General features: G+C 34.1%; 1 protein-coding gene across 1 annotated transcript; it reads right to left on the bottom strand.

The window, feature by feature from the left end:
* Nucleotides 1-3,934: 3,934 nt before the first annotated feature.
* On the bottom strand, nucleotides 3,935-11,275 carry eif2d (eukaryotic translation initiation factor 2D). The gene is made up of 15 exons (XM_059523940.1): nucleotides 11,035-11,275; nucleotides 10,409-10,599; nucleotides 10,246-10,329; nucleotides 10,085-10,175; nucleotides 9,074-9,181; nucleotides 8,721-8,971; nucleotides 8,530-8,647; nucleotides 8,097-8,142; nucleotides 7,893-7,999; nucleotides 7,572-7,727; nucleotides 7,404-7,493; nucleotides 6,464-6,559; nucleotides 5,972-6,092; nucleotides 4,950-5,124; nucleotides 3,935-4,126 (listed from the first exon to the last, which is right to left on the bottom strand). Exons 1-15 carry the CDS (start codon nucleotides 11,088-11,090, stop codon nucleotides 4,056-4,058), a joined length of 1,761 nt encoding a protein of 586 aa, XP_059379923.1. The 5' UTR covers nucleotides 11,091-11,275; the 3' UTR covers nucleotides 3,935-4,055.
* Nucleotides 11,276-11,870: the final 595 nt, after the last annotated feature.

Here is an 11,870-nt window from a genome sequence, read left to right as displayed (position 1 = left end):
CTTTGCTGTTTAGTGTCTGTGGCAAAACTGAACTCGGTAAACTTCTAAACAGATGCACACATGTGGGTGCTGCAGGAAGGCTTTCCAATTTCTTGAACCCATATGCAATGCATTTATAAGGAAAAAAGTCTCAATAAGGTGAAGATTATTATTTTTATTTATTTATGATATTCTTGCCTGTACTGTACTGTAACTCTCCGGCAGGCCTACAGTTGTTTTCTTTAATGAGGAAAAGTACCTGCAGTCCCAGAGTCAGACCCACTCCACAAAACATTTCTTGACCAACACTGGAACACCAACGTCCACTTCTGAAAAACACAAGAACAGGATCATGACATTTACTGTTGACATCACACAAATGTCATAGAATATAAATCTGAAATCCAATCAATCTGCACTAAAAGCAGTGCCTCACCCCATGTTTTGATTTCAAGGTTGATCTTGAGAGCTGTGTGACACAGTGCAAGTGTCTCCCTCTTCTGGCCTGAAAGAGTGAAGAAAAAGATGTTGAAGGTTAAAAGTTGGCTCTTAAAGTAAACTTGAAAACTTAATAAATCTTCCCTTTTGAAGAAAAGTGTCTTTATTATATAGAAAAATTGAATAAAAGTATTGAATGTAAAATGCAATGTATTTCAAATATTTAAAATTATGTTTAAAAACTGTACTATAAAAAATAAAAGGTATCTCTCTGTAAATAAAGTGTCCAATGACTGTACATGAGTGCATTGTAGAAGTTCATTCTGTAATAATATCAAAATAAAAGTATTACCTTTAAGTACATTTTAAATCATTACATTTTAGTAATATTTAGAAGTACACTTTTAGGCTGTTGATTAGCATAATGAAGTACATGTAAAGTATAATTATAATTGTCAAGTTATTCAATCTTACTTTTAAAATGAATATATTTAAAAAGTACTAAATTGCAACTTACAATCCTTACAAATGTGTAATTACAGATTTGTTTTACAAAGCATAACAAGTTTCAATAGAAATAGCATTAAAGTGTTTTTTAGTTAAATGTATGCGAGTACATTATTTCAATATAAATAATTATGAAATTCCAAACAAAGATGTAATTAAATAACTGGGTCAAACACAGTCTTATCTTATTCCATTTAATACAATCTCATTAATTTTCACAAAAAAAGTCTATAAGACAATTATTTTAATTTAAGCCTATTTCCTTTATAAATGTACTTATCTATACATTCTTCTCATTACAGTTATGCTTTACCTGTTCGCTCTGTTGGGTGGCTATAAGCTTTAACAGGTGCAGCTAAGTTTTCCAAGTTCACAAAATCCAGAGCTGAGAGGATCTGCAAAATCAGGTGCTGTTGATATGTACATGCTACTTCACATGTATGTTGAAGTCTGAATGAAGCAACTCCTCTCCATCAAGTACATACCCATACTCTTTATTCATTCTTTTCTGTGTCAGAGCATCCAAAATATTGCATGTTTCTTCGCAAAACTGTGAAAAACAACATCAGGTTCACACTGGATTGGAGTTCACTCTTAATCTTTATTATATGAACAATTTCTGTGTAATATATTATGCTTAAATAATAAAAAAAAAACATTGACATGATTGTGATTAACACAGAATCCTGCTATTTACTGAATGAAATGCCATCACTTATTCTAGTGATTAAACCTTAAAATACATGTTTGGTGAAGTTACCCTTGTCGTCTTATCATGCCCTTGTTACGGACACCTTTATTTAAAAAGCACTTTATACAATACAGCTTGTTTTAAAGCAGCTTCAAAGTAATTAAGAAAGCAACATTTACATTTAGCTCAATTCAGTTAGTTTTATCCAACAGAGTTATACGTTCCCTCAGAAACCACTCTAAAATGATCATTTGCTACTCAAGAAATATTTATTTTTCTCAATATTTGTGGTAACATGATACTTTTTTCCTCCGCATTCTCTGATAAATAATCTTGACATTATCGGTCACATTTGATCATTTTAATGGATGCTTGCTGAATAAAAGTACTAATTTCTTTATATATCCATATGTAAAGTATTTAATTGGATACTACTAAATACAACTTACTAATAAAATAAACGTTAAAACAATTTAATGATAGTATCAACTGATATTAATACATTTAAAGTATATTTACTTGTACTCATTTACAAGATATAATTTCTGTAATAAAACGTAGGCCTACTGTGTTGAAAATGTGACGTTTATTCACATGTCTGAAATCAAAGTGTTTAACTGTACCATCTGTTCAAACCATTTCAAACCACCTTATCTCAGAGTCCAGAAGCCTCTTTGAGAACATGATCATGCTCAGCTTTGGTTTATGCCAGTTCTCCGTCATCCAATAGTCTCTTGTACAATCACTAATACTTCTGCTGGTCATGCTGGTGCCCAATACTTGATGTTGCTGCAAGGTCCTTCCAGCTCCTTCATCACACCATCCTACACACAGGCTATACAATCCCATTCATTTGAACACTAGGGGGACACATTACTCACTGCTGGCTCTGATAGTGGTCATTATTCTGGGTTCATGTTTCAGGTAAACACTCTGCCAATGTGTCACGTGACTCATTCATAAGAGCTTCATTAATCCACATCTGTCAAACCACTGCATCTGTTTCTATTTACTCTGAAATCCATAAAACAGCTTATGCCCTTTTCTGAGAAATATTGCAATATTTACCATACTAGCTGTATTTTAATATTTGGATTAAGTTATATTACAGATTAAATGAGATGAGGAAGTCACCTTTTCATTTTATTTAACGTAATAAATTTAAACAATTTAATAGACTAACAACCAATGCCACAGCAGAGGACAGCGCTCCTGTTAGCCATGGCTCATAGTAAATCCTGATCAGTGACCTGAGTGCCCACTGAAAAAAAAATTTCTTTTTTTGTCTCGAAACAAATCAAATTAGTGAATGCATATAAGCACATTATAAGCAGATCTTTAAATATACTAATATTATGCTCTCAGCTTAATCTAAAAGTAGCTATTTTAATAGGTCTAATCTACAATACAAAAACTACTTGGAGAGGAAGAGACTATGTGACCAATAATAAAAGAAACCATACATTTGTGTTGTTTTAATCTGCAGTATAAATTCCCAATTCCAAGAAAAGTCTCTTGAGGGTAAAAAAATAAGTTGCAATTATGTGGTGGATATCGAACAGGATATCACAAAATTCGCAATTGTAAGATTTAAACTTCGATTTGTGAGAAAACTATTATAAACTATATAAACTATCGGTTTTATGGTGGAAACAGACTTCCATGCCTGAAAAAGGTTAAAGCACAATAGAGGTGTGCAGTTTGTAGCAGGATTAAGGATTAAGTTAAACATTTTTGATACTTGGAATAAATGTTAACTGAAAAAAAATAAAAAATAAATTAAATTCCCCCTTCCCTCCCAATTAAAAACAAAACAAAAAAATAAATAATATAACATAAAACAAAAAACGAATATAAATAGCAACTAAAAAAAAAAAAAATCTAAAAACTGTAACAGTATCGCGATGACATTAAAACAACACTGGTTTATATTATAAATATGCAAAAGAGGAGCATTTTGTAGCCATGGGTTCTAATGGGCGGAAAGTTCTATTGGGATGTCATTAAGAGAATTACTGAACATGACACAGTCCTGCCTCACATTTTTGAAACCATTGTGTTCCTCAAAAGCAAGTTGACTCCTGGTCAAACATTCCTTAAAGTTCAGCTGTAATTCACTGCTTGTGACAGTGTATACTTTTCTACCTGGCACTATATTATTATAAAAGAAGACAGTCATTCTGGAGTCATTCTGCAGATTAGTTAGATCAGAAGGGCAAACTAGTGCTTCAGGGACTCAAGCTCTGAATGAGCTGTTATTGAGGCATGCAGATATAACTGTGCTCTGTTGAGGAAAAATGAAGCCAAGTATGAGATTAATTTAAGAGATTGTTCAGAATGAAATCAGATTTATTTTATTGCACACCTGATGTTATGGCTGAACTAGATATTGTTTAATATGTTACAACGACACATGGTTCTTCTGTTGAGGTGTCGTCTGCTATTTCTTCTTGCCTGGTTTGGGAGCTTTGTCAAGACCTTGTACATATTTCCGTGGGATCTTATACCGATCTGTAATAAAGGAGAAAAGTAAACTCACACACAAGAAAAAGTGTGCAGGCAGAGAAAACAGTAGTGGTCACATTTTTACATACACTTTAGAAAATCTGCAAAATGTTAACTGTTTTACCAGAATACAAGGGATCATTCAAAATGCGTGTTTTTTTTTTTTTTTTTTTTTTTTTTACTGTAGTACTGACCTGAATAAGATATCTTAGAAGGAAATTTTCCTTTTTTGTCTAAATATATTTTTTTTTATTTGAAAATGTATTACTGTTCTTCAGAAGCTACAGAAGATACTTTCCCAGAAGAGAAAATAGGTTTCATTTACCCTGATCTTCAAATTCCAAAAGTTTTCTTAATGCATTGTGTTTCCTTCTAGTGCATCAGTAAGCGTTTGTAATAGTTTGCATGTTTGCAAGTCCCTCAGTTGTCCTCAGTGTGAAAAGATGGCTCTCAAAATCATACTCATTGTTGAAAGGGTTCAAAAGATGCTGGAAAACCAAAGAATTTGTGGCAGCTGAAGAATTTTATACAGCGGGCAATTTAACTCTTCAGGACAAACAAGGGACTCATGAACAACTATCACAAAAAACAACACAGTATTAAGAATCAAGCATATGTAAACTTTTGACAGGGTCATTTAAAAGATTATTTTCTCTTGTGGACTATATGTAAATGTCTTATTCAGGTCAGTAATAAATAAAAAATAAAATGCATTTTGTATAATCCCTTTTATTCTGGTAAAATATACAACATTTTGCAGACAAATTTTATGTATGTAAAATTTGGACCACAGCTGTAGGTAATCATTTAGCACTGGACTACACGGTACCTAGCAGCAGTTTGCCAACTTGTTGAACCTGGTTTCCCTGAATCTGCACCAGGACTCTGTTTTTGGCTCCTGGGGAATCCTGGAGAACACAGCTGGCCTGAACCAGATGCTGCAGAGTGTCTGCTACCACAGCTGGATCCAAACCAAACGCCTCCAGATTCTTAATTATTGTAACCTTAATAAATGAGACCATGAGTGTGACAAAAATTAGTTTTACATCAGACACAAAAGGCATTGTCTCTAACAATAACATTTTTTTTGTGTTTTCATATTAAAAAAAAGTTATGGTCATTATATTTACATATATTATATAAATAAAGGCTTATTAGATTTAACATGACAAAACCAAAACAAAATATACGCTACATTAAATAAGCATTAAATTGATCAAAAGTGACAGTAAAAGACATTTATATGTTATCAAAGATTTAAAATAAACGCTATTCTTTTGAACTTTCTATTATCAAAGAACCCCAAAAAATAAATGCATCACAGTTTCCACCAAAATATTAATCAGCACTATTGTTTTCTACATTTATAGTAATAATAAATGTTTACTGAGCAGCAAATCTTAAGAGACTTCTTTCAAAACATACAAAAAAATCAAGATGAAAACTATTGTGGCACTTTCTGGTTAGTAGATGTCAACAGAACATGTACACAATTCATGTGATGGACTCCATCTATAGTTACTCTGATAGGACACGTGCAAACTTGAGGAGAACTGATTCCTTATGTCTACTAACAGTCACCTTTACATCAGTTTATTATTAAAAGTCAAAATGGCTCCAAAAAGTGAAGTTCTGAGACTTTATTTAGTTGTTATATTATAAATTGTATTCAAAGATTTGTGGCATTAGCATTCAAATATTTTTTGAGGCCACTATATATATATATATATATATATATATATATATATATATATATATATATATATATATATATATATATATATATATATATATATATATATATAGATAGATAGATAGATAGATAGTCATAGCCTTATGATAGCTTCATACCTTTTTATTGGAGCCCCTGGATGCGACAGTAATGTCTATGGGCTCCATCTGTCCTTTCTTAACTAAGGGAGGCTGACCTGGAATCAGCACCTCATGGCACGCTTGCATTCTGATGAGAGTCCTGAAGACACAGAGAAACACGGTTCATACTCACATGTGTTCAGATCAATCTGTCTGCAAATGATCAAAAAAAATAAAAATCTCATACACAAAAGCAGCCATCAACATGAATTAATGCATTTTATCAGAACATGTAAAAAGGTAGTTACTTCATTTCTAAGCCATATGTTAGTGATTACACACACAGCTGGACTGTAAAGACAATAAGCATCTGCTAATTAAATACAGATGAGAAACTGACATTATTTTCAGAGGGTTAATAGTGTTCCTGTTTGAGAAATTGGTTCTAAATAACACAATTATGGGCTTTTCATAGAAATTACACACAATTTAATATGTTATGTTAAGAAGAACAGGATGGTGTCGAGTTACCTGCTAAAGAGTTCATCCCATTTTAGCTTCTCCACTTCCTGATATTCAGACTTCTCCAGCAAACAGTCACAAAGTGTAGGGTTAATGTTAACATAACTGATGAACAAGAGAAGAGAAGAGGTCACTTCAATCCAAACCTTAGGAAACATGCACTGTTACAGTACTGAAACCATGCAGTAGTTTGCACAGATCCATATAAACTCAACACAGACTACCATTCAAATATATGAGGTCTTGAAGACTTTTATTAAGCAAGAATGCATTAAACTGATCAAACATGACAATAAAGACATTTTACAAAAGTGCAATATTTCAAACAAATGCTCTTCTTTTGAACAGTCTCTTCAACAAAGAATCCTAACAAAATGAGCCATGGTTTCAACAAAAATATGATCGACATTGATAATAAGGAATGTTTCTTGAGCAACAATGCTGAAAATTCAGCTTTGAAATCACAGGAATAAATTACCGTATTTTGCGCACTATAAGGCGCACCGGATTATAAGGCGCACCTTCAGTGAATGGCCTATTTTAGAACTGTTTTCATATATAGGGCGCACCGGATTATAAGGCGCATAGAATAGAAGATACTGCAGTCAAACGTTTGATTGGGTTTGCGTTATGCATCCACTAGATGGAGCTGTGCTAAAGGGAATGTCAACATTTTGACATAGCGCCTTGATCCATATATAAGACACTCCGGATTATAAGGCGCACTTTCATTTTTTGAGAATATTAAAGGCTTTTAAGTGCGCCTTATAGTGCGGAAATTACGGTACATTTTAAAATGTACTTAAATAGAAAACACTTATTTTAAATTTTAACAATATTCTACAACATTTCCTTCTGGATTTTTGATTAAAAAAATGCAGGCTTGGAATGCTTAAGAGACTTCTTTCATTAGTGCACTAATGTAGTGCTCAAACTACTTAAAACTCACTTTTTGTTGGTTTCATGGACAAGTTCATTTGTCTTCACATATTCTGTGATGATATTCCTCACCTCAGTGGCCTTTAGAGGTGTTCCCTTTCTGAAACACAGTCACATGCTCAAGGCACTCTCAATAATACACCTAAAAAAATACAACAAAATGTTTCAACTCATTAACTTTTTCTGGGCGTCCAGAAAGAGAGGCTCCAGGCGTGCAGTGACCCCATACAGTGGTGTGATTTCAGGGGGCTGGTACAGATCCTCAGAAGCTGCACTCCCCTCTTCAGATTTGATCTCTGGCTCAAAGTCCTCTGGGACGTGGAAAGAACACAACCTGAAAAAGTAGTTCAACCAAAAAAAAAAGAGCTTTACCTCAACACTTGCTGGACATAGACAATAGACATCAACAAATAAAACACAGACAGATATTTATTTAGTCATTACGTGTTCTGACAATTTAAATTGCATTCAACGTTTATGGTTTGGTGTGACTGCATACACAGGGTTTCTCCAGTCAACGTCCACAATGCTCTCCACACCTTTACTCAGCTCCTTCACCTGAATCAGACTGTGATCTTTCTGCATGCACTGCAGAAACTTAGAAAGCTGGAGAAGAAGAAAGACACATTGTGACCAACTAAAACAGAGATAAAAAAAAAAAAAAGCTAAAAAAAAATTCTCACAATCTGTGAAAAGTAAGTACCTTTTTAAAACTGGATTTCTTGATTTCTAGGTACTTTCCTTTAGGACTGTGGAGGGAAAAAACTTGTTCATTTATAAACAATATAAATGTCCCTACTGTCCCTGTTTTGATGATTTTGATTGAGTGCACCCTTGCAGATTAAAAATATTAATTTATTAAAAATGATCATAGTGATCACAATATGAAGAGTAGTACATATATACAGTGTGTATGTATTAATAAGCATGTGCTTTCTAGCGTAAGCAAATTCTATTAAATGAATGCATTTTTTAATTGTCACTGAAGATTCAGCGACTGATTGAAATACTAGGTTTAAAATAAAGGTATGATGGTGACTGATAGATTGATTTTTGCCATAAACATAAAGAGGCTGAACTTTAGTCATCAGACGATCAAAGCAGAGGTTTAAAGGTAATAAAGGAGGAGATACTACCAGCAGGACAGCATGTGGTGGCGCAGGAAGTTGCTTGTCAGTAGTGGCAGCTGTGACTTTTTGACTTTAGTCTTAAGTGCATGGAGGAAACACTGCAGCAGTAACTCATCCATCTGCTCTGTAATAAGACATGAAAGTCAACAAACAGCGAACGAAAATGGACACGTGACAGGAAGTCGAAGACATTTTACCCTGTGGAGATCTAAAGTCCTCTTCTTTGTTAGTGTCTTCTCCCTCTTTATCCTCAGCCGCTTCCTCTTCCTTCAACACCTCATGTTCATCCAGCCTCAGCTCCTGCATGTTCTGACAAGATGCTTCCACTGGAGCTGGATCAGAGCAGTCCTTCACCTCCTGCTCTTCATCCTCACATTCCTCTTCCTCCACCTGTGCTGAAGAGTTTGTGACTGGCATAACCGGAGGATGAGACTTATCACCAAACGCCCTGCGGAGAATTTAAGAAAGATGTCTGCAGAAAGTTAATGTGAGGCATAAAGAGGCAGGAATGAATGTAACAACAGAATTATTCTGCGTTTTCAAAGCTCACCATAGCTGATCCATGTATGTGTGTAAAATATTGAGTCCTCTCCCCTTCATTCCACCGTTCCTCATCTCAGCACTCGACGCAGCTGCTGTGCCAACAGCCACTGGTGCCCTTCAACAACACACAAACACATTTATATAAAAAAAAATTAATGCATGTTACCCATGAGAGAAATGTATTTATAAGCATTTTAATAGCAAAGACTTATACATAGTACTTTCAATATCAAAACTGCCAACTACACAAAATAGTACAACATTTTTGTGCAACATAATTGGGCATGTTCCCAATATTATTTGGGCATATTATTTAAAAAAAAAAAAAAATATCTTGAAATATTATAGGGAATTCAAAAATTATTCTTGAATAAAAATCAGGGGTGCGTTTCCCAAAACCATAGTTAATAACTTAGTTAGCAACTTTGTTGGTTGCAATGCAATTTCCCATTGCCAACCAACTAAGTTGCTAACAGGTTAGCAACTATGGTTTTGGGAAACGCACCCCTGTACGATTACAGCAAAAAAGACACTTGCAACATGCAACATTTTTATAATTCTTTTAAAAGGCCTTTATTTGCTAAAAAAAAGTATAGACTATCAGAAGGCATGTAAAACAATTTATATAACAGGATAACTTTTTCAGCAAAGTTTTATTCACAATGACCATTTTAAGGCCTAATTTACATAAATATGATACAGTTTGCTTTATAAAGTTAAATGTATTTGTTTGCCTAATTTCATATTAGGCATTTTGTTCACTTTTGTTTATGAAATAGTAGAAAGATAGGAGGGAATAGGTTCAGGAAATAACATAAAATGGACCTTGAGTTGCTTCACATGATTCAAAGTGTAAGAGACGTCACAGATGCTGATTGGTAAAAACTGCCAACTCAAGTTTAACATTTTTTAAGTTATAACAAAAGTTGTAAATCTCTGTCTTGTTGTGGAACATTTTTAGTTTTACATGACTCAAGATGAACCATCTGTAAGCAAGAAACGTGGTGGGCAGCGTTACCTGTTCATCACAAGAGTGACGGCACAACAGTCTCCCTGCTGTACTTCAGGAAGGCCATCAGCAGGCACCACTACACCCGGCAGCATGAGATCTGCACGGGAGAAATCAGTCAGACGTGCTTTCTGAGACACACAGATGAACAATAACAAACCGGTGCTGACCTGCTCCACCAGTTAACTTCTGCAGGACAGGCGGCCACGTGACAAATGCTGGTAACATGGTGGGATATCGCCAAAGAGTGTACACTGAGAACAACAGACACAAATTCATTATTCAAATAGACAACATGATTCACAAAAAACTGAGAGTTAGCTGCAGACTCACCTGTTGGAAACAGCCGTTTCTCCAGCTGAAAGAATATGGGATTTTTATGGAGGACGTAGAGAATGACTCCATCTCCCTTATGTGCATAAATCTTCACAATATTCAGCTCTTCTTTATTCGGGATCAGCTCATTTATATCATCAGCTGACAGAGCAGGGAAAGCAGCAGAGACATCTGCTCTCAGCCTCCTCCTGCATGGACAGAAAGAACCACTATGACAAAGAAATCTAAAAATATAAAATATTATATATATGATATATATGATATTATATATCATACGGTTTCATCAAACGAGAGAAATAAGTAATTCAACAATATTATGAAAGGATACGAAAGGATACGAAATCACAGAGAAACATGCCAAAACTTAACTCTAAGGTACTTTATAGGTAGATACAGTAGATGATTTTGAATGGGTAAACCATGCTGTATCTTTTAATAATATAACAAACACCACATGAGGCACTTATTATTCAAGTCTGACGTTATTTGTTATAGTTTTGTGAAATAATGTGCACGAAGAAGTTTAATAAAACTTGTCTAGAATTGTCTTAACATTGAATCATACTGAATTAGCAAGTACATTTCTTTGATTTCAACTAACGTTAATCTAACTGGTTGAGTACCTGTCAGATCCCTTGATAACGGTGTTAGATTTCACACGAAACGCTTTTGCAAACATCTCAGTATCCAGGTAAAGTATTTGCAGGAAGCCGCTATAAATCACTTAATGACCTAAAATCAAGTTCTCTAATCTTTCATATTATAAAACGAGATTATAATAGTGTAATTAAATCATCGGCTGCGCGCTGAAGGCCGCGCGGGTGCAACGCTGAAACACGTCCGACTGGAAAACACCAGTGTCTGTTGAAGGGACCGCCAGTACAATACTTCTTCTTCTTCTTCTTCTTCTTCTTCTTCTTCTTCTTCTTCTACTTCTTCTTCTTTGTGCTTATTTGGCGGTTCGCATTCTTAAAAAGAGCATTACCGCCATCTACTGTGGGTAATAGATCAGAGACAAAATACACTAGACTAGATCACCACTACCAGAACAATCAGGACTCGTGCTTTTAATGTTGCTGCGTGTTCAGCTCCTCCATCTACGGCAAAGTCCATCTCATTCCAGAGAGGGATGCTGTTACATAAATATATATATATATATATATATATATATATATATATATATATATATATATATATATATATATATATATATATATATATATATATATATATATATATATATTCGTAGTATAATAATTTAACTGTATAAAACAAATTGTATACATTTATAACCCTTCTATATTCTATGGATCAAATTGGTTCTTCTTAAAAAATGTATTATTAACCTGCCCCCTTCTACTGAATTTAAAATTATCCTTAATGTTAATTGCTGATTACCTTCCATCTGCAGTTCTTCTCTTAGCTTACTTCTTTCCTCTGAATATTTATTACACTTAAT

This window comes from Carassius carassius, chromosome 34 (genome assembly GCF_963082965.1).
Source record: "Carassius carassius chromosome 34, fCarCar2.1, whole genome shotgun sequence".
In the NCBI taxonomy this organism is placed as follows: Eukaryota; Metazoa; Chordata; class Actinopteri; order Cypriniformes; family Cyprinidae; genus Carassius; species Carassius carassius.
This window is presented reverse-complemented; position numbering and strand designations above follow the sequence as displayed.